Source organism: Micropterus salmoides, unplaced genomic scaffold (genome assembly GCF_014851395.1).
Source record: "Micropterus salmoides isolate LMB-PRFRI ecotype aquatic unplaced genomic scaffold, ASM1485139v1 Ms_hic_scaffold_15, whole genome shotgun sequence".
NCBI lineage: Eukaryota > Metazoa > Chordata > Actinopteri > Centrarchiformes > Centrarchidae > Micropterus > Micropterus salmoides.
Genome location: NW_024040596.1, coordinates 12,466,651 through 12,490,319, shown reverse-complemented (window position 1 = coordinate 12,490,319; position 23,669 = coordinate 12,466,651). Strand labels below are relative to the sequence as shown.

Here is a 23,669-nt window from a genome sequence, read left to right as displayed (position 1 = left end):
CTGTTTACCGAGACATACTGGACCTGTTTCAGACGGTGGTATTGTAATTCGTGGTGTTATTGAGCCTGCAACGAGTCAGTGAAATAAAATGCAGATGTAGGTCAAACGCCCTGCAGCGTTTCATACCCTGGTACTGTGCAAATTATGGGTGTCGTCTGTGCACATTTCACGGCTGTAGAGTTTAAGAAATATTGAGGTCAAATAAAAATACATACATTCAAATAAATACATAACGAATAATTTAATACAGTAAAAAGAAATACACAATAAATAAATAAACCAGTTTAATACAAATGAATGAACATATAAACAAACATAAATACGCAACAAACTCCAAGACTACTACACCCAAAATGTAAAATGTTCTTTTTAATTTTTATTTACTCTTTTTAATTGGATTTTACAATTATTTTGGCAAAATACCCCCCCAGAAAAATTACTAAGCACATGACCTTATGTCCTCTGTCATACAGTAGCCATGACCCCGCTTCATTTGTGTGGTTTTAACCCATCTACTGTGTTGTGTGTTTTAACCTTCAGTTGTTTTAACATTAGTTTAATAAATAACAGACAGTAAAACAGGCTGAGTGCAAGTCTTGGAATGTGTGTTGGCCCTGAGAGTGCTTTTCTCTAACATACTGTATTTAGCAATCGGGCATATGGGTTTTCTTCAGTAAGCACACGAATGTAACACCAGGAGGCCGATAATCAGGTCTCAAGGAACCCAAACCCCAGAGAGCCATCTGCATGTGTGCACCATGTAGTAGCTGACTTGTTTTTCTAAGAGACATTATAAACCACACAGAGAACAGTGCGCTGTGCATTGCTCTTTTAATAACACGAAATAGGATGCTGTTCCTCTTTCACAATATAGACGATGTAATGATTTAACACGGTTTTTCATCTGTGTGAGTCTTTACTATGAATCCTGTGGTTTCACAACAGGTAATGTGGAAAACAGACTCAATCCACAACCACTTATTCATGTCTGCATCTGTATGGAACAAAATGCATTAGTTTTACCGAGCCAGGGCAAATGATAAACATTTAAATCACCAAGTATTTAAACCATCCCCAATCCGCCATGTATTTCAATCAGTTAATGATAGCTGTTTACAATACATTTACTTCAAGTGCCAGAGTGTAAAACCCCTAGCTACAAACATTTCAGGCAATGAACTAGACATAAATATTTAAAATAAATTAAATCAACATAAACCATATGGAAATGTAGTAGGAGCTCTCTGATGGAAAATTACTGGCAACCTCAGTTTACTCGTGTGAACCAAAATTGTGAAGACAACACAAGCAGAGCTAAAGAGTGTAACATCACACACCTCTGTGTTGATGGTGCCTTAATAGTATGTTAGTATGTGACATTGAAAAAAAATGTCTGATTTGTCAGCTTGTCCTCACTATGGCTTCACATCATGACTGGATCAACCTGCCAGGGGGTCCTGGCGAAGAAAATAAGCCATAGGCCCCGATCCCTCCTCCTTTGTCCCTTTATACGTGGTTTATGTTCTCTGTACCTGCTGTACAAGTACATCAAGTAGAAAGCACACTGCAGTTTACACATGGAAGCTTAATTATAATTAGCTCGAAGCCCAAAAACCAACAAGTACTAATTTCCTGGGTACTTTTTGATGAAATATAAATCTTTTAGGGAATATGCACCATTTAAACACTATATCACATGAAAGAATACAGGTATTAAAAGAATAAGGCTGTTAATATTCTATATGTTTGTAATTTTTAGCAAAACCCATAAAAAGACCTAAATCAATAGTGGATTAATACCTCTAACAAGTATTTCCTGTTAAAGATATTGCTTAGGGGGCTTACTTGATGATGAAACAGGGAAAGGTAAGGCAGGTCTAGCTTGCAGTCATTAGCTGACCTCACAAGTGTTCACTGACCTTCCAGCTCTAGTTATTTCTCTCGTGTAACTGTCCTTGTTAGGGAGACGACCGTTAGACTGATGAGGTAGAGACAGCAGCTCAGGCATCAGGCTAGCAGATATCGTGTTCTCTTGGGAATCTGGCAAGGTTGAGTCTTACAATGTTTACAAGAACTCACTGGCTCCACAGATTAGAGTACAACTCATGAGTAGTAATAGATTCCAATATGATGTAGCATTGGAGAATAAACATCACATAGATTTGTTGTTCTAGGTTACAGGCACTAGGGGGAAGACAGAAACATAAAAGTGACCAAAAGATGTTATCCTGAGATTTGGTGTTGGAATTTGATGTTTTCACATGTTGTATGCCGGCACTATATCTCCTCAGCCGGGCTCAATAAACCATGTAAAGTCTTCATCAGTCTCCGAAACTTCTTCATCACACCTGAACCTGGCTCACAATAATTCTTAAATCATTCTTAATTCATAAATCATTTCCTATGTATCCAAAGCCTGAAGTAACTTACTCTTCCGAGCCACATCGTGACACATCATGACATGTTCCTTTACTATGAACACTGTAATTTATTTTGAATCAATCCCACATACATGCTGAAAAATACTCACTGGAGCACTAAATGTGCATTAATCCCCAACTGAAAATAGTCCCCACAAATGTACTATTTACCCCTGTTAAACATTTGCTTAAAACTACAGTGGCCATAACTTTTAAGCCTTAAACTATATATCTGTGGCCTATTTTTGAAAGATTTACATCTACTAGTGGGCTTGGAGAGTAGGACTGATACATTACATTAGCGGTTTTGGTCTTTTCATGGAATTTGTTGACAGTAGGATAAATATGAAGGACATCAGCTTTATCCTTTAAAAACTAAAGTAGATGCTGACACTGAATCCTGTTACAAAACGTTGTACCCATCTAAAGGTGCTTATTGTTTTAGTCAGTGGAGCATATTCCTCAAATTAGTAATCAAGTATATTTCCACAAAGTAAATCCTTCCACTTTTTCCAACTGGTAATCCAGCCTTGCTTCAAAAACAACTTCACTGAGTGATTGTGATGGCTGCACAGTCATACAAGACAGTGTTGCATTTGAAATGAATGCTGTTTTTTGTGTCTGTGCACAGCACAGTGATCACATCCACTTAATTACAGATATTTACAGACAAAAGTGAAACTTGGTTTAACTTCCAGGCCTCCAACTATGTGTGTATCAGTGTCCACAGCTGGTTTACCTAAACGTTACTACAGGAGGAACCAAAGCCCACATGTATCAAAAGGTATTTGAATAAGGATTCAGTGATTGGAGGATAACTTTAACAACCATAACATGTAAAAAAAATAAAATAAAATAAAATGGACAAACATAACCACTTAGGTGAATCACTGTGCATCCCCCCCCACTTCACACTGATGATGTCTGGGCGAGTTCACTGGGGGCCTTGCTCTGCAGAGTGCCAGAAACAGTATCAGAGTCAAGCAGCTCTACTATGCTATATGGGGAACAGTCCTCCAATCCCAGCTTCCCACAGGCCCAGCCGCAGAAGCCTTTCTCCAGGTCTCTCACAGCCTGCCACCACTCACTTAATGCCCAGGACACCTGAACCACAGCGGAGTACAGAGCCAGAGACAGTGCCATGGGCATGATGAGCATGGGGTAGAAGATGATGAGAAAGGGACATATTGTAATCTTGTGCCAGAACGTCCGCTCCTCATTGTACACCAGGAAGACATTGTACCAGGTGAGAGTGCCATAGTAGAAGGAGGTGATGAAGGAGAGGAGGAAAACCACAGGGGCACAGGAGATGCTCCACAGGACGACATGGGGTCCCTCGCACACACCTAAGCTGCAGGTGCGTTTAGAGCCTTCCCCTGCCTCACACTCGGCGTCAAGACGTTCCCTTGACTTAGCCAGATCCCTGAGTTCCTTCTCTGTCAAAGTGAGGTGAATATCCACCACCTGACCCTTTTTCTTCCCACGCGTGATAGTGCCAGTCAGGGTTACATAGCGGCTATCTGGAGGAAGGCTCCAGCCTCCTCCTGTTAAGAAACAATATGAGATAAGACAGTTACTTTTATGACAAACCACACCACATAAGGTTCCCTTCCTTATCTATCCTCTTGTCTTATTAGACAAACAGCAGCAGCTCAAAAAATACAAAATAATTGCACTGTATAGGGCAAACATATGACTGAACTGGTAAAACTAGACATTCTGACACTCCTCTCACCTTCGCCTGTAGGTGTAGAGAGGAATTTAGCTCCCTCCTCTGCGCTCCTTTCTGCTCCCTCCTCACCACCTTGGTCCTCTCCAGGCGCCCTCTCCATTTCAGAGCGGTACACAATAATGGACTCTGGACGTGGGTCTTTCTTCTTCCTCCTCTTCCTCCTTATGGAGGGTCCCACTTCTCCGTCGTCCACATGGTTCCCTGATACGTCTGACCTTAAAGAGATCATCTGGGGGCTGCCCTCTCCTTCCGTTTGAGGCTCCTCTACCTGTGCCATGCTCTCACCTGACCCAGTAAACTCTTTGACTCTTAAGCTACTTTTAATGGGTTATTTATGGAGGCTAATAGTGCAGTCCTGAGCAGCACAAGCAATGTCCGCCCATTGTTTTCAATCTAAGGAAGATGTCCGCTGCTGAACACCTGATAAAAGTGCCCGCGCACACACACACACACACACACACACACACAGAAAGTACCATTAAAAAGCAGTGACAAAAATGTAATCTTCTATGTACAGTGATCCTGGCCTAGATTCTGCACCTGCCTTTTCTGTGATTATGACTGATAAAATCTACCAAATACCACATAATAATTGATCTGATGGCATTGTATCTGAACAGACAGATGCGAAATCAATCTAGATGGAAGCCAAACAAAGCATGATAGATTATTTTAAAGGGGGGGGGGGGGGGTCTCTCTTTTGCATGACAGCACAACGATCCTCTGGATATGCTGCGACCTCAGTGTATCATCCTATCCCCTTTATAGGAATAACGACAGAAAAACTACACAATCCATAGACGGATTGTAGTGATTTTCCAAAAGAATGCATACTATGAGAAGCGGGAGCGAAATCGACAATGAAACCCATTCTTCACACAGCTGATCCCCTCCCATTTAAATCCCACCCATGTCCGCTCTTTTGTCTGCAGACGCCAGGCGGCGAACAAGATGTACTCTAACAAGAATTTAAATTCAATCTTACCTTCAATAGGTTGGACAAGCACCGGGTAGATAAACTATACAGTGTGAGGATAAATCGCTGCATTTGCCTGACACATCTCGGGAGCCCACACGTCACAGCGCTGTTTTTCGCTGATACAGATGCGCTACGCAAAATGATTTCCAGAATAGCACAAAACCCGCCCATCTATCCTCTGCCAGCCATCCAGGATCCTAACTGCCGTCATGTGAACATGAGGGGAAAAAAGATGGACCAAAACATCCATCTATGTCTATGAAAAGCACTGTCCCAGAGAATAACAGAAATGATAGGCTATATGTCAACTAAAAAGAAATTAAAATCATATAATGAAGTGTATTTTTTTTTTAATTGTGTAACTTAAAGTATGCATTCCCTCAGTTGAATATTGGCTATGATTAAGTTACACAACATTTCACTATTTATATTAGGCTACTGACACTTACATGTTTTCATATAAACCAAAATGCACAATAATTTTTCATTTATTCAGTCATTCAGTGTTGGGGGGGGGTACAGTCATGGTCACTCTACTGTTCAGTTCATCCAATTGACATGTAACTAAATAATAACCCATATATCCAGGTTCTCTTAAATAAAATAACATGTTACAATATGAATACCTTGTTACTCCATCCATAAGATCACAGAGTTGAACGAATAACGCGACGTTTCTTCTATGCTGAAAGGGTGAACGTTTGAACCGTTGACAGCAGCAGCAGCCAGGTGTGCTGTCGATTTATGCTACCTATCGAGAAGTGCAATTTAGCGGTTCTGCGCATGCGTACGACCCACAAGCGTGGTTTGTTTCCACGCCCATAAATCTGTGCAACCTTGCTGTTGGGAATGCCGTCGAGAAAGTGGCCGTTGACAGTTGGTAACGTTACAGGAGTCTGCTAATGTGGCTGAACTCAGGCTGGTGCAAAAATGAACGAAATTTCACTTAATACTATTGACAGCCTCCTTTTTGAATTTGGTGAGTTCAGTTATTGAGTTTATTGTAGGTTAACAGTTGTAGTTTTGCTCTTATTTGATGTTTGCTTGGCTTACAATGTAAAAGGTTAAGCTAACGTTAACTGCTTGGCTAACAAATGTCAATAACTTAGTAAGCAAGCTATTTTTGGAGTTCCTTAACTAAACTAACATTATCTTAACTTTAAGCTAATTAAGTGAAGAGATAATAACACTACTAATTTTTATTAATAATAATACTAATACTAACGTGCTACCACTGACAAACCACTAATTTTTTTCCCCATGGCAGTAAAGTCCAATAAAGTTGAATTGAAAATATAAAATAAAACATTAGTTTTTTTCAAATAAGATAACACTAAGATAACTGTTATATTTTATAGCTCTTCAAACTCGGGAACTTTCCCTAAAGAAGAATTCAATCAACGAACAAATTAAAGGTATGTCCAACAGTAATTATTCTTAGTAGGATTAATTTGACATTTGTATGAAAGACAAGCAAATTGGTGTAACTATCACCATAAGGTTAGATTTTATGTTGTTTAATGATGTCTATAAAGTATTCCAATTCTTGTCAACAGTTTGCAGAGCTGACATTGCTGAGAAAAGGTCTCACATTGAAACAATCCGCAGAAATACCAAGAGACTTGAGCTAGAAATCAGGGTGAAGCAGAACTCTGTGATACACAATAAAGACAATTGTAAAAGGTATGATGACTAGCTAACATTAATACATAGGCCAAACAATGATGGATCAAGCTGATACATAATTCAATTTTACATTTAACTTAAGGTAAACAGTGCAGTGTGGTATAGATAGTCATATATTACTGCTTGTCATCCATGTGATTTTAGCATGAAGGCGATTAACAGCCTGCTTCTTCAGTATGAGCAGACAATGAAAGAAGAACTGGAGAGCAGAAAAGCCAGCTACAACCGTGACAAGTGGGTTCAGTGGTGTTTAATTGTGTTTAAATACATTGTTGTGGGCAGTGATGAAAATAGCATAATTGTTCTTTATTTGTAACCCAACAAGGGAAGTCTACGAAGAGAGAATTGCAAGCTATAAGAAGATATTCCAGACGCATAAAGAATATTATTACCAAAATCCTCTTGCTCAAAAGCTCCTCACGCTGCAGGATGAAAAAGAGGAGATTGAGTGTAGGATCAAGGCTTGTGATGATCGAATAACAATGAAACTGAAGGAGCTGGACCGACTTACTGGTAATAAACATTTTACATCATCACAACTTGCTCTGGTGGATCTGAAATATGTACAGCTCTTTAAATAGTTAATTTATTTTCTGCTTGACTAGGTCCAGCAGTAAATTCTTCTTCCACTGAGAAATTACCAGACAGGTATCTTTCATTAATCTTTCATTAGATAACAAAGAATAATTACGCATAGCCTCCAGCAAAGTTCAGTATTACTGTGATCGAGTCTTTTCTTTCTAGTGTTTCTGGCCAGCAGCCCATTACAGAACCAGACAAGCAATTAGATTCTCAGACAGAGGAGAAAAGTGATTCTTCTATTGACATCTCCTCTCTTAATCTCAACCAGACAAAGGTACTTGGATACATCTAGCAATACTAATGGCACTGCAGAGTTGACGAAATTCTAGCACTTTCGAAAAGTAAAATCTCTTTTTTTTTTTTTTTTTTTACATTTTTACAAACTTGAAGATTGGTCATAAAACCTTAATAGAGGCAAATGATGAAATTTGTGAGGAAAACAAGGTTCAGGATACAGCTGCCTGCAGTCCTTCCCCAGAAGAAGCATGCAATGAGCTGTGGCCATGTGAGCAGTTGGAAGGTAAGAAGAGCAAAGTCCTTTATGTTCCAGCTAATGACAGCACTTTACACACATGGCATGTTTTTCGTGTTTGGATGTTTATGTTACACCAAACCCCATTAGCAGATTATTTATTTCAGAACAAGGCTGGCCAGATGTGATGCACACTGACGAGCAGGACCAGGAAACTGGACCACTGGACCCGGTCTTGGTAATGTTTCTCTACTATACCTAGTCCTAGACTTACCTTAAAGTTTTCCCAATTGACCAAAAAACACTTCCCTCTTAGCCCTGCTAGTATCTTGCCTGGTGTACTGTGTCTTTTGGGTACTGGTTTTGAGATCTCCACCATTAAGACAACTGTATCCATCCCAAAAAAATGGAAGGAAAAAGGCCTTTTAATTATGGGACACTACACCGATTTTAAGTTATCATCAGTTTCTAGTTACAAGGAGTACTATTCGGCCTGTTTTAAACACAAAAAAATAACCCGAATGATGTCATCAGAGTTGTCTCGACTGAGGCTTGCAGACTACCAACTTGTAAGGACAAACCTGCGCAACAAATTGTGGGTGTGAGGTTTGAAAGACATGGACGTTTACCAGACAGGGAGGGTCTAATAATCAATACTTTCAAGGTGCATAATGGGAAATTTAGGGTGGGTTTTTTTTGTTTGGCCCATACTAGTGACTAAAGTCAGGATATTTCAGCCTCTCAGCTAAACTAAAAATCAGTTTTATCAGATTGTATCCAATAAAAACACAGTGCCATAATGGTCTACACTGTAAATGGAATTTCAGAGGTTTTCAATCTTGGAAATACTTTTAAACTCAAGGTGTTTTCTGCATAGGAACAGCATTCCACTGCTTCAGACATAGATGAAGCAGTGGAGGAGGAGATGGAGGAACGACCAGCTATAGAGGAAGAGCAGGTACCAAACGAAGAGGGCAACAAGGAACTTGTTGCTTTTCGACAGTCATCATCTCAGGAAAATAATCCTCAGTCCTCTCCTGCGAAAACAATAGTTGTGCCTTCAACTCCAACATTTCCATTTAAGTAAGGCTTTGTCTGAGTTGTCCAACACTTTGACTCAGTGTTAAGTCAGCTTCTAAGAACTGTTTTTGTGTTGCTGTTTCAGCTTTAGCCCTGGCAGCTCCCCACATCAAGGGATCTCTGCTACCAAATCTCCAGCTTTCCTGTTTTCTCTGAACTCTGATCCCAGCACCCCAAGCTTCCCTGGCTTTGGCTTTGATGTTGGCTCATCACAGGATGAGGTGAGGAGTGAGCAAAACGAAAAAGTGATTTGACAGAATTTCAGTTTCTTAGTTTTGGAATTACCTCCCGTTTCTTTACAGGACTCATCTTTCGCTTTCACCGGTTCCTTTTTCACTGAAAAGGTATTTTACTTTCACTGTAACCCCTCTTTATTTCATGCAGTATTACTAGAATAAACCAAAACACCAAAATATATTCATCTCTTTCCAGAAAACCACAGAATCAGAGGTTTCAAGCTGTAAGTATCAAATCTGTTTTTGTGATGTGTGTTACCTGCTTTGACCTACAGGTATGTGTATGATTTTTCAGGCTCTGAGTTCCCGTTTGGCCAACAAGAGCCAAGTGAAGACTTCCAGTTTGCCTTCACCTCAAAGAGCGATCAGACATCTAACAAAGAGAACACCAGTGAGGATTTTACATTTTCATTCAACTTTTAGAGTTCATCTGAAATGCTGACATTGTTGTGTTTGTAAGACTAGTTTGTTACTTATTTCTTCAGTAATGTTCTCATATATTGGGGTTATGACAAACACCTTAGGTAAGGGTTCAAGGTTTAACAACACTAAATAATTATTGTGTTGTAATTATTGTGCCATTCACACCACAATGAACATAATTCTATTATTACTGTTGAATAAAATTTTACTGAATATATTGCATAAGTATCAAAATAATACAAAACATATGTTCATGTTTCTGTCTTTACAGATTTCTCTATATAAGTACGGTAGTTGTGAAGTTTAATGGAGTCTTGTTATTCTGTGATTTGCATTAACTAATTCTAACTACATTCAGTCGTAGACAGTGTATAAATAAAAGAAAATAAACATCTCACTGGTCCCATGAGTCACGGTCACATTCTGACAGATTTAAACATGTATCAGAAGAGTTTCTCAAACCAACCACTGGGGCACTTAAATTAATTTTTGTGCAGTCACAGAGGAGTTCTAAAATATAGCAGCTCACAATTTAGCTAATGAAACCAGGTACATACACATAAATTTTACTTGAGGTTCCTGATCAGATTATTTATGGTTTAGTGAAGTCAATATTTTGATTATATTTGATTATGTAAGCAAACCATTAATATCACACCACATGCAATCTACGTTATATAACATTTTCAATTGTACATTAACAAATTTTTGGCTTCATGGCACACTTGGTTATCTTTTTAAGGCAGTGATTTGGCTTTACAAGGCCTCGCTTAGTGATGAAAATAGCAAAATCAGTTCTGTATTGAATCATTCAATGAATGAATACTTGAAGTAAAATTCTACATTATTTATGATGCTGACAACAGACTGGGATCAATGCTGGCTTGAAAAGTCTTCAGTCTTGCACAGCAGCAGATTGAAAACCATTCTTAAAATATATAGTTTGTGTAAAAATGAAGGATGGACTGATTAAAAAGTGCCAAGAGCATACTGTTGCATTGGAGAGCCTAGAACCCAGAGTCTATGCTGATGGAGCGTCGAGTCACATGTTCAAGCTCTCCTGGGACATATTCACAGAAGCTGGTTTGGTACTTGGCCAACATTTTTAGCATCGGCCGAAGATTAATCCACCACTGGACCGTGGGCATCCGGTGCCTGAAAAAAAAGAGGCATAATTTACATATTAACACTGATTAAGAATTGTTATTTAAGAGAAAGCTGTATTTGCTTACTCAAAATCAGTCGCAGCCTTCAGTTCAGTAACTGGGATGAATGAGATGACCTTCCTGTTGAGGCCAAGAACACACACTGTATCTGGCGAGTTGGCAAACACGCGGCCTGGTGGGAAAACAAACAAAATCACAGTGGTTTGATTTTCAGAGCAATTTACTCCTGTCAGCTATGACTTTATACATCATCTCTACCTTGTCTGAAGTTTTCTGTCAGCCTCTCTGAAATCCACTGGACAGCCCTCACACCCAACTTAGTGCCAAAATTTCTGTCAAAGGGAGAAGGTGCCCCTCCCTAGAGCACAAACACAAATTGAGTATAAATATGTGGCAAGACTCTGTCTCTTCACAGTATACCGTTGTCACTGCTAAGCTGTGTTTTGCCAGTTGTATGGTGGCTCCGTACCTGCTGAAGGTGTCCCAACACATTGACTCTGCAGTCAAAGATACCCTTCCCCTCTGATGAATACAGCTTATAGATGAAATCTGTGGTGTAGTTTTCATGGCATTTTTCATTCCTGTTATGATAGAGACAGCGATTAACAAAGGAAAACTTAAGCGAGACGAGGTTTCAGAAATATACAGTGCAAGGTTCCCACGCGTCCTGGAAAACCTGGAAAACAGTTGACCAATTTAACAGTCATGGAAAATGAGAGAAAAAGTAAAACATCCAATACTGTGATTTTAGAAATATCTGGTTCAACAGAATGCTGGGAATTGTTAGAAGGCAAAATTGTAGGCTGTTCAGTTATTGGTGTTCAGGCAGCAGTGGTTAAAATGTAATTCATAAGAAAAGGATAGAATATAAATGGATTTCCAAAACAAAAAAAAACAATGGCAACACTACAAAAAAACAATAACCTTATTTAAACATAGCATTGGAACAAGATCAACTTGTCATAAATTCTATGCATGTAATCGATGATTTCATTTCAAGTTATAGCCACAGATTGCACAATTTAAAAAAAACAGACTTTCGCAGAGAGAACATATTAGTGATCAGTCACCAGCGAGATTATCACTGAAAATGTCCTGGAAAAGTCCTGGGAAATGATCTCTAGAAATAGTGGGAACCCTGAAAGTGTGATATGTTCTAAATATCCTGTACAGTTGTCTTTTTGAATGTGTTTTGTTGAAATGAAATAGTTCAGATGTTTAATATTTTTTAGGCTTTGCTTTAGATAGCAATTTCCTTTGCTTGGCCGGTCCACCACTTTGGTCCAGACTGAAACATCTCAACAACTTTTGGGTCGATTGCCAGGACATTTTGTACAAACAAATAATTTTGCTCAGTTGATAAATCCAAATCTACTTCTCTGATCATCAGTCAACATATAGCGCCATAATTTTGTAAAAATGTGCAGTTTGTCCAATTATTTGGTTTATGACCAAATACCTGCAAACTAAAAAGATTCCCATCAGCCTCAGCAGTACTTTATGTTTAGGAAATGTTAACATGCTAACACGCTAGCTGATAAATGTTAGCACTGTCACCATGATGTTAGTATTTAGCGTAAAACCCCTCACAGATCTGTGTCTGACTCTTAGTCTTGTTTTTTTTAAATGGAGATCTATGTACATACTTGCTCAGCCTTTAGTAAACCATAGCATGATGGCAGCAAAAAAAGATAAAACATAGATGACACTTTTCATCAGCTTCTCCAACTATGCATGAGAATCTCTGTATGGGTGTATGAATGTATGGAGCTGAGTGAGCGTTTTGTACCTCAGTACAAGACCCCGCTGGATGTCCTTCTTCATCTTTTCAGTTAAATGGTCCACATTAGTCTGTCAAAAGGCCAGATAATTAAAGAGACAGAAAGCTGTGAAGAAAGACAAAAAAACAAACAGAAGGGGATTATCTTTTGGCCTTACCTTCAGGTCGTGTATGTCGAAGGGCTCTTCATAAATGTAGGCTGCGTCAGCACCCACAGCTATACCGGTGCAGGTTGCCAGATAGCCACAGAATCCACCCATTGTCTCCACCACAAACACTCGCCTCTTGGTCCCAGTGGCAGACTGCTTGATCTTGTCGCAACTCTGAAGGGGAAATTGAAATGGCAGTGTGAAAGGAGACATTGGTAATTGAGGGCAGGGTTCAAAATTGTTCTTCTGTAAGTGGAGAGAGAGTCCACATTAAAGTACTTCTAATTAACCCTCATCTATACTGTGTTGCCTCTAAAAAGAGCAAAACACAACAGAAATACGCAGCTTGAAAAGACAATAAGTTGCTCCTCACAGGAAGGACTGTTTATGTGTTCTTTTTCCAGGTGAGGTGGTTAATATGAAAGTACAGGGGTGAACTACAGTGCTGCTCGCCTCTTTCCTCTGAACGGTAAAGATACAATTTAAAGCTCTTGCTGTCAGCCCTGTTAAGTATACAGAGTTCAAAGTGTATCTTGGTAATACTACAGCTCATATTAGATGTGATGTTTTCTGGTTTGGTTCAGTCTCTTTATGTTAATCCTGAAACATCAAAGCCGCACTGTTAATTTGCCATCTGCTCAGCATTACCTCCATGGCAGCATTAACAGCCGTGTCTGCTCCCAGGCTGAAGTCTGTTCCAGGGACGTTGTTGCTGATGGTGGCAGGGATTATACAGATAGGGATGCAGAGCTCATCATAGTGACTCCGGGCTTCAAACAGCTGCAGCACACTTTCGTACCCCTTTGAAAGTCACCAAGAGGTAGACTGAAAACCTCTTTGATGTAACATTTACACTTGAAATTAATATACAAGTTGTGAAGGCTTGTGTCTGATGCCCTACCTCAAACCCTCCAATTACAAGAATCGCCGAGATGTTGAACTTGGTGATGGTTTCCACAATCTTCTCCATGTTTTCGCTTGGAAGAGTTCTGAAATACGACATCAAACAGAAATTAAAAATAACTTAAAGAGGCCAATTTGGCTTGGAGGATGTTTTGTTACGTCTTGAGAAATCACGTAACATCATCCTGGTCCCTTAGCTTTGTCTACACATTTTTACCAAAAAATCTGCACTACAAACTGGGGCCCTTGAATTTATAAGGTATGTGTGGGAAGGTCAAAAGACAATATTGGAAACATTATGGGGACTGTTAGATCCAGTGTTTTTGAAAGTTCACACAGCCAGGACATTTATATTTATTTAAATTTAATAAAACCCTCTTATTAGGTATATTAAGAGGTAGGAATATTAAAACATCGATGTATTTTTTCATAACATTTACTCTGAAAAAATATTCATGGATGTTATAAGTAGACAGAAATGTCTGTTTTGGCTAATCTAGCAAATCAAGGACATGACAAGTAAACATTTATTATTGCAAAAATAACAGAAATCCAATTTTGCTGTAATGCAGACATGATGATTGGTTCCTTAACACAGTATAAATTGTATGGCAAAATCTCTGGCAGTTGACAAAACCATATTGTCTCATGGTATAGGTTGTCATACTGCCTACTTGTGGCCTCTACATCAATTTTGGCTTTAAAAAAACTCCCTCAAGTCCCCAAACTATTCTTAAGTTTACTTAAATATGTTCACATCATAGAATCATAGAATCATAGAAATCAAGGTGCCCTGTTGCTCACCGATTTGTCCCCAGCAGTGAGCCCCCTTGACCTGTCCATCCTGCGACACTATGCCATTCCATCTCAAAAACCTGCAGACAGACACGGGTGTCAGTACTGAACAGTTTCTTATCAGTCTCATATGGGTTATTTGTTGTGGCATGGTACGGATGTAGCGGTAGAAGCCCTCACCGCCCCTTTGGCAAGTCCTTTAAAGCCATCGTGGACAGCGTAGACCTTGTGTCCGTGAGCGAGGGCTAACCTCACAGCAGACCTCACCGCTGCATTCATCCCTGGAGCCGGAGCGCCCACGTTCAGAATAGCCAAAGAGAAATTGCTCTAAGGAAGCATGAGTCAAGTATTTACTACGCACATTTGAGAATTCTTTTCCATGTGTGCACGAGTGCGTTCACGTCTGTGAGAGTCTTACCTCAGACTCTGCAGGCTTCTGGAAGGCAAGAAGCTTGTAGATGTTCCAGTTGTTCTCAAAACTCCTGCAAGAAAATCATTATTTTTAGCATGCTCTTGTTTATTATAGGCACAGATAAAACAACAACAAATTTAAATCGGGTGTATGATTAAAATGAATGGGGTACATTTTAGGGGTATTTTGTAGACTGTAGAACAAGGCAGGTTTGCATTATAATATAGTGATATATTAAAACCATAGATATAGACTGTATATAAAAATACATTGTATACGGTATATTCTAATGTTTTATTGCTGTACTTTTAGTAGTGCCTTGTTGTATTTTAACCTGTGAAGCACCTTGGTCAATCTTGGTTGTTTTAAGTGTGCTATATAAATAAAATTGATATGAATATTGATAAAAAGATTAAAACAAATTAATATACACAAAAAAACCTCAGCTCTCACCCTCCACGCAGTTTGACAGACTCATCAAACTTCTTTTCATTCATGGCCGTCTGCACCAACTTCGTCTGCAAATAATAATTAATGACAAATACAGCAACCTCCCAATGTTTGTCCATTAAAATAATTTATACAAATCGAGGGGATCGACTCACCATCTCCACACCCTCCATTAGAGGCAGACGAACAACTTGGTTACCTGAGAGGCCAATGACACAGGCTGGGGTGTCAGGAGAGGCCTCCATCAGGGCAACCACTGCCTCCACACCCAACTTACTGCTCTGAAAACACAAGCAAGTCCACACGCGTGCATTTAAATGTATAGATAATGAATGTTGGGAGTATCATCTCCTACTCATCTGTATTGTCTTGTATTGGTTTTAAGTATGTAAATGGTTTATTAGGCAGTGTGTAGTATATCACCAGTAATTCACTGTAATCCTGTATAAAGATTCTTTCCAAGAACAGAATTTGTGACAAACAATTTTTCCTAACGCTATAAAGTAGTTCATATTTATAAACATCAGCAGAGTGTATGTTCAACATCATGATGTCTTACTGTGTATTACAGCACTTATACACTGGCCACTCAACAAATGTAAAAGGTCAAAAAATCTTGGACAGTATTACAGCATCAAGAATTGTCACAGTGGTTACCAGCAGTTAACCTTGGTTTATAGTAATCATTAGATATGTGGTGGCACCTGCTAGCCAATCAGAAACAAGTATTTTCCCCTTCCCTAAAGGCTATGAGTGGCATGTTCAACGTTTTGGCAGTTTAGATCTGCAGTTTATGCAATTAAATGTTCAAACTATTGCTGAAAAAGCACATTTGTATGGAAAAAAGAACATCAGTATGTACAACTCACCAATATTCTGTCAAAGGCTGAAGGAGTTCCTCCTCGCTGAACATGGCCGAGGACTGTCACTCTTGTATCATAGCCCAGCCTCTTCACCACCAGCTTCAAACAGACATGGAAGCAGGTCAATGTATTACAGGTTTGTCATTTGTCATGTGCGCACAACAGAGAGACAGTGAGAGAAAAGTCCTTTGCAAACATTTGAGAGGAAACTCTTCTAAAGCATTTTACAACTTACTTTAGTTTCAGGCTTACCAACCAACAAACAACAACAACCTATCCTTCATATACACCTCCTGTGTTATATTATCAGCAGAACTATCCCCAGTATCACAATGCAATCTCTACTGATACAGAGTAATCATTTACTATGCACGAAAACTGCTTTCTTCTAGTTCAACATTTGCCTGTTTGAATGAGATTTCAACATTAAATCACCACTTGATTATTGGGCAGCTGTTACATGCAGTAAAGACAGCCATCAATCATCCCCAGTCCTTAAATCTTTAAACTTACATCTTTTACATAAGTTGAGGAGATCGGCTTGCCATTAAAGTCAATGGCTCCTTCTGCGATGATTATAGTGTTGAGTCTTGACCCAGTTATGCGGCTCTGGAGGTAAACAGATTCAAACATATTAACCAGTAAGTCAGTGAGCACAATCCAGCCTCACAGCACTGTATTTTTGAGGAAATGTAGCCTCCTCTATTCCTGAAATGCTTTTAAACCAAAGAGAATGTTGATATTTCAGACAGATTCACATCTCCTGAGAATATATAAGTATGTACCTTGATCTGATATAAAGTTTTGACTATTTTTCGTGTCTTACCCCCTCTAGACGGGCACACATGAGGTCCTCCCAGCCCTCATGAGGAGGAGCCTCTGGAATGAAAAGCCAATCTGCCCCGGATGCCAGTGCTGACACCAGGGCCAGATATCTGGAGTAATAGCACAGAGCAAAGCACAATAATTTGTTTTATTCAGGGGCAGTATTTAAAGAATAGTAAAATGGGTCAGAGTGTTACTCACCCACAGTGTCGCCCCATGACTTCCAGAACGAAAGTGCGCTGGTGGCTGTAGAAGGTACACAAAATTACTATTGGAACAAGCTAATAAATATTTACAGCAAATACGTGAGCATGCAAACAGAGAACTTTCAGATTTTAGCAACATCCCGAGATCCAAGGGGGCAAGTCTGGACAAGATTACAGAAATCATTCCCAACTGGCTTGTCTAAACCTGAAGCTACTGTTTATGGCAAAGAAGAAGCAGCATTCCACACATTTAAGAAGCTGGAAACTAGAATGTTTTGCATTTTTTGATGACCAAAAACAGTTGCCAATTAATTTCCTGATGACCGACAAATCAATTAACGATGAACTGAATATCTATTACTGCTTACACTATCTAGGTTTTCTCCATTAAATGTTATATCTTCATATTCTACTAACAAATAACAACTGCTGTTTGATGAAGCACCAGCGGCTTCAATGCTGCCACTGCTCAATATCACACAGTGTCTGACCTTTGGGCGGTGGTCATGATAGCATCAATTATCTCCATGATGCGGTGCAGCGCGGAGTCAGCTCCGATGGTCATGTCGGTGCCGCAGAAGTCGTTGTCGATGGAGCCCACAAGTCCCACGATGTTCAGGTTGTCGTTCTGCTTGGCCAGAGTGTCTGTGATCCGGCCTGCAGCACATACACACACAAACACATTGCTGTAAATATTACATTAGCAGCGTACTATTATATACATAATAGCAAAAGAAAATAATCATAATACTACAATACAAGCTAGAAATGTATTCATAATATATATGGTAACTCTTGCATCTGACACCTGAGTTTGAGACTGAGTGAGTGTGTTTTCATTTGTTTTTTCCCTTTGTGTGAGTGAGGCACGCTTGGTGTGTTTTTGTTTGGTCTGTTTTTCTCCCCTCCCCTCAGTTTTTTAGGCCTGGGCGTGTTTGGCTTCCTGGGGTGGCAATAGCTGCACCCGCTGGTAGTCACACACCTGGTCCTGATTAGCCATCCCTACCACTACTTAAGGAGAAGCCAGACCATTCCCTGCTGGATTGTTAAGTTGTGTACAGTAGGCTAAGCCTGTTTGTCAAGTTACCAGTTTGCCTTTACTAATTTCTGTCCCCAGATTGCCTGTTCAACCTGCTCAGCCTGCCTGCCAGTTCCAAGCCTCTTGAGCCACTTGAAGATCTGACCCTTCCAGCCAGCCCTCACTTTCCAACTGCTTGGAAGGAAACTCCCTGCCACCTAAAGTTGGTCCCAAAACCAGTACTCTTAAAGTGATACCAATACCCACTTTATTCAATAACTTGCATAAAATGCCACCTGTTGAAGCCAGAGTAGTCCATTGGAAGCCTATTTTTTTTTATTATGGACAAGCAAGGTTATCTACACTCACCTAAAGGATTATTAGGAACACCATACTAATACTGTGTTTGACCCCCTTTCGCCTTCAGAACTGCCTTAATTCTACGTGGCATTGATTCAACAAGGTGCTGAAAGCATTCTTTAGAAATGTTGGCCCATATTGATAGGATAGCATCTTGCAGTTGATGGAGATTTGTGGGATGCACATCCAGGGCACGAAGCTCCCGTTCCACCACATCCCAAAGATGCTCTATTGGGTTGAGACTTGGTGACTGGGGGGGCCATTTTAGTACAGTGAACTCATTGTCATGTTCAAGAAACCAATTTGAAATGATTCGAGCTTTGTGACATGGTGCATTATCCTGCTGGAAGTAGCCATCAGAGGATGGGTACATGGTGGCCATAAAGTGATGGACATGGTCAGAAACAATGCTCAGGTAGGCCGTGGCATTTAAACGATGCCCAACTGGCACTAAGGGGCCTAAAGTGTGCCAAGAAAACATCCCCCACACCATTACACCAGCACCACCAGCCTGCACAGTGGTAACAAGGCATGATGGATCCATGTTCTCATTCTGTTTACGCCAAATTCTGACTCTACCATCTGAATGTCTCAACAGAAATCGAGACTCATCAGACCAGGCAACATTTTTCCAGTCTTCAACTGTCCAATTTTAGTGAGCTCTTGCAAATTGTAGCCTCTTTTTCCTATTTGTAGTGGAGATGAGTGGCACCCGGTGGGGTCTTCTGCTGTTGTAGCCCATCCGCCTCAAGGTTGTGCATGTTGTGGCTTCACACATGCTTTGCTGCATACCTCAGTTGTAACGAGTGGTTATTTCAGTCAAAGTTGCTCTTCTATCAGCTTGAATCGGTCGGCCCATTCTCCTCTGACCTCTAGCATCAACAAGGCATTTTCGCCCACAGGACTGCCGCATACTGGATGTTTTTCCCTTTTCACACCATTCTTTGTAAACCCTAGAAATGGTTGTGCGTGAAAATCCCAGTAACTGAGCAGATTGTGAAATACTCAGACCGGCCCGTCTGGCACCAACACCACGCCACGCTCAAAATTGCTTAAATCACCTTTCTTTCCCATTCTGACATTCAGTTTGGAGTTCAGGAGATTGTCTTGACCAGGACCACACCCCTAAATGCATTGAACCAACTGCCATGTGATTGGTTGATTAGATAATTGCACTAATGAGAAACTGAACAGGTGTTCCTAATAATCCTTTAGGTGAGTGTATTTTGTTTTGTTTCAAACAACTATGGGAAATGGTATCTGATGGCTCCTCATCCTAATTAGGTCATCCTCCCGAGTAGTAGCCTATTATATTGAGAAAGAATAGGCTACAGCTTGTTTTTTTTGGGGGGGGGTTGAATGAGAAAAGTAAAATAATTTAGTGACCAAATAAGTGGTAGGAAATAATTTAAGTTTTTTTTGTTTTGTTTTTTTATCTATCAGTGTTGAAAGTAAACAACGGAAATTATTTTAACTCTCGATCAATAAACTGAATTGAAAGATCTCCGCGAGTGCGGTTTCCTTTAGTGGTGAGTCGCAAACCTCCTCCAAAACGACAGTCACAAGTATAAAACGAGTCAGGAGTTTAAACAAGTAATTTATCTACACTAAAGACTCGCAGAGGAAAACAGGCTGCACGTCCAGCCGATCAAACCACACCTGAAGCAGCTGCAGCCAGAGGCTCAGTGAGTAAAATCAGCTGATCGTGATGAACCATAAACTGTGTATATAAAGGCTGGAACGCCGCGATCGATCAGTGACAAGCGATGTGAATAGCAAATAAAAATGTCCAGAGAAGTGATGGTGGTGATAAACTTGCAACAGTGACGAACATGGCTGAGACTGCAGCCGAAGGTGAACGTCTGTTAAAATCACGCGTGGACTCGGCGCATGCAGGCCTTTTTTTTATAGCTGAGCACCAGTTTATGGTGCAGGCACACTAGGCCAAAAAGGCGTGCTCTTCTTTCTTTCGGTGCGTTGCTGGCGTGCTGGGCTGCAAGAAAAAAACATGCATAGCAGGCCTACTGGTTTGACTGGAGACGTCTCGATTCTACTCGATACTGGGCTGTTTCTGTCGATAGGCTACCATAAAGGCATTGAGTAGCAATAGCCATCCCTACTGCCACGTCACCCTGTCTTAATCAATAAACTATTTACACTGCTGCATTGTCTCCTAGCCTGCATCTGGGTTCTGCCCTAATTTCTGACCGTAACTAGGGGCATGATGTAGGGCTTTCTATATCCTCTACCAGTGTTGATATGAAATGATACAAAGCCGATCCCATATTTGACAATAAGATGATTAACACCATAGAATAAAATGTTAGTCACCCTATCGTTTCCAATATGCAGTAGGCCTATGAGTGCTAACGAGGATTAAAAAAACGTTTTAAGGCAAGTTCACAGAGGTTTCTTGAGAGCACTTCACCTTTCTTCACGAGCTCAGCCAGCAGACTGCTCCACTCGCCGCGAAAGATGTTTGCTCCGGTGAGGCTGCCGTCTCCGCCACACACACACAGGTTGGTGATGCTTTTCTTCACCAGGTTGAAGGCGGCGGCGAGCCTGCCCTCTCGAGTAGTGAAGGCCTTGCAACGGGCGCTACCTATCACAGTCCCACCCTGTGGTCATATAACAAGACCAGTAAACACTGCTTTGGATTAAAGGGTCATAAGCAAAACAGGTCGGGAACCAGGGCTTTACAGAATCTGGATACAGGATACTTTGTAGGTTAAATACAACAATAAAAAAAATATAAACTAGATTTAATAGTAGTGCATGCCCTTTACCACAACTAATGCAAAACGGACATTTGCTTAAAATCATCTTTTGAATAGTGCAACTTGCTGCTTCTTAGACTGATAAGGTGAAAAGCACATGCAGCAAGCCCCCTTACCAGATAATAACCAGTATTAGATAGACAGGCAGGGAGAGATTGACGAAATATTATACTTCTTATTAAAACAATAAAAAGGAAAGATAGGAGATATTTAAGACAGAAATAAGAAACAGAAATTCTAAAAATAATACAGTTATGGCACAATATGGCTTTTTCACAGAAGATATTTTAATGAGACACTATAGGAAAAGCACAGGCGTAAATAATAAAATGAATGGTCCTGCTATTGTGCTTATAGGATAGCTTATTAATCAGGAGTTAATGTTATTAGTAACATCTTTGCTTTTCCTACTATTAAAGTGCAGTGTCTGTGAAAAAGGCCTTTTAAAGCTACGTTTATCAGTGCTGTCAAAAGTGACAGATGATCATATTTGAACCTACCAGCTGGATGATGTTGGTCACACTGTGCCAGTGTGCCAGTTTGATTTTGTCTCCCCCGTCCACCAGGCCCTGGTATCCCTGAAACGTAACAGTCATTTCCAAATTGTATGTTAATGACAAGCATAATATGGGCTACACGAGCAAGAATAAAGACCTCAAGAACTCAGTGTGAATGTAAACAGGGTCTTATTAATACAAAAGTTTGTTTACTTCATAAATGAGGTAGACCTTGGCCCCCATATAGATGCCCATTCTGGTCACAGCTCTGACAGCAGCATTCATCCCTGGGTAAAGGACGGGTGCACAAAAACATTGTAGAATATTACAAAATATTGCAGATTTACCTCTGCTTCTCAAGTCATTACACACAACTTGTTGCATAATTACCCTGCATGAGGAAATCAAACACTTTAGTGGATACGACTCCTTTATCTCATACTGGGCAAAGGTGGCACCCACGCCGTGGAGACGGTAACCACAGTCCTTGCATTACGTGAGCAGATCCTCACACTGTATGAGTAACCAGTGGAGGATGTAATGTAAGACCTTGTACTTGAGTAAAAGTAGCAATGCCATAGTGTAGAAATACTCTGTTACAAGTCAAAGTCATGCATTCAAATTTTCACTTAAGCAAAAGAATAACAATAAGTTTTAGCATAGAAATATACTTAAAGTACCAAAAGTTCTCATTACGCAGAATGTCCCTTTTCAAAATAATATTTTATATATGTATTGTATTAGAATTACTGATTCATTCATGTGTGGGCCTACATTTTTATTAATGTTACAGCTTGTAAACTTACTTTATATAGCCTAAACCCAACCCAAAAATAAAGACTTATTTTATCTTCATACAACATAATCTATTTGTTGGTTATATTTTGTATTATTAATCTGAATCTGCAAAGTAACTACAGTAAAGTTATCAAACAAATGTAGTAGAGTACAATTTACAGTAGAGTATTAAAGTAGCACAAAATAAAATTACTAGCCTATAGTAAAGTACAAATACCTCAAATTGTACGTAAGTACAGTAGGCCTACTTGAGTGTTTTTTCCACCACTGACTTGTTTGTATAATAAGCCCATATTCGACCTTTGACACTATCCAGCTGTCAGATTGACTGCCTGTTAGTTCTCGCTCAACTCACAAATTATTTCCTACTTATTTGTTGAAGACAGCTATCTTATTATCTGTATGTACTTAAATGCTGCCAAATGCAATATAAAGCTGAGTTTTATAAGTCACCTTGTGCATCTCCGCCGCTGGTCAGCACTGCTATGGCCCGACCAGCTCCTGTCATCTGCAGCTTCTCCAAGTCCATCGAAAACATGTTGACTCTCAGTTTACAACAACAACAACAACAAACTAGACTGTGGAGAAAAAGAACACAATGTTCGCTAAATTAGCTGCTAGCTAAATAAAGTGGTTTTCGTTTGGTAAATCCAAGTTAGTCCAGATGTCGCTTCCTTGTCGTTGCCTGCAGGTTTACCTCAGTAACCACACAGCAGTTAGGCCTACGCCTCTTCAAGGTTTGACCCCGCCCCGTCCGAAGGAGAGGTCGCTGACAGGAGTACAGTGAGCGCTCATTTTATAACCCCGAACCGTCCGGCAGGACTCTGCTCCAGCTTCTGAGGGTTTTACAGCATTAGCCCCGCCTGCCCACCGTGTCCTGCAGTTTATACATCAAGAAAGCTCAGTAACAGCACGTATTAAAAGTACTAACCGTGCTGATTTCAACCAAACGGGACACTATAGGGGACACCAGCAACGTATTTACATTTTTATTCACTCTAGTATGATGTATCTAGAACTAGAACAACTATGTAGAGCCGTAGAACTAGAGCTAAGGATA

General features: G+C 40.0%; 3 protein-coding genes across 4 annotated transcripts; 1 reads left to right on the top strand and 2 right to left on the bottom strand.

Annotated features, from left to right (window-relative positions):
- Positions 1-814: 814 nt before the first annotated feature.
- tmem169b (transmembrane protein 169b) lies at positions 815-6,417 on the bottom strand. Its single transcript, XM_038720354.1, has 3 exons — positions 5,138-6,417; positions 4,156-4,572; positions 815-3,964 (listed from the first exon to the last, which is right to left on the bottom strand). The coding sequence occupies exons 2-3, from the start codon at positions 4,427-4,429 to the stop codon at positions 3,330-3,332; spliced, it is 909 nt and encodes a 302-aa protein (XP_038576282.1). The 5' UTR covers positions 4,430-4,572; positions 5,138-6,417; the 3' UTR covers positions 815-3,329.
- On the top strand, positions 5,991-9,610 carry LOC119903675 (protein SIX6OS1). The gene is made up of 14 exons (XM_038719899.1): positions 5,991-6,110; positions 6,490-6,546; positions 6,688-6,814; positions 6,962-7,051; positions 7,143-7,330; positions 7,423-7,465; positions 7,562-7,673; positions 7,790-7,919; positions 8,039-8,109; positions 8,749-8,954; positions 9,037-9,172; positions 9,254-9,295; positions 9,384-9,411; positions 9,483-9,610. The coding sequence occupies exons 1-14, from the start codon at positions 6,062-6,064 to the stop codon at positions 9,608-9,610; spliced, it is 1,407 nt and encodes a 468-aa protein (XP_038575827.1). The 5' UTR covers positions 5,991-6,061.
- pfkla (phosphofructokinase, liver a) lies at positions 9,580-23,337 on the bottom strand. Of its 2 annotated transcripts, XM_038720351.1 has the most exons (22): positions 23,063-23,337; positions 22,025-22,098; positions 21,815-21,892; positions 20,966-21,155; positions 17,651-17,816; positions 17,155-17,199; positions 16,955-17,063; positions 16,642-16,737; positions 16,135-16,227; positions 15,421-15,546; positions 15,269-15,333; positions 14,822-14,885; positions 14,584-14,730; positions 14,413-14,483; positions 13,607-13,694; positions 13,354-13,506; positions 12,715-12,879; positions 12,566-12,627; positions 11,246-11,357; positions 11,035-11,134; positions 10,843-10,948; positions 9,580-10,765 (listed from the first exon to the last, which is right to left on the bottom strand). In XM_038720351.1, exons 1-22 carry the CDS (start codon positions 23,145-23,147, stop codon positions 10,618-10,620), a joined length of 2,343 nt encoding a protein of 780 aa, XP_038576279.1. In that variant the 5' UTR covers positions 23,148-23,337; the 3' UTR covers positions 9,580-10,617. The 2 variants fall into 2 exon arrangements, with proteins under 2 accessions (XP_038576279.1, XP_038576280.1); XM_038720352.1 differs by lacking the exons at positions 20,966-21,155; positions 21,815-21,892; positions 22,025-22,098; positions 23,063-23,337 and adding an exon at positions 17,968-17,987.
- Positions 23,338-23,669: the final 332 nt, after the last annotated feature.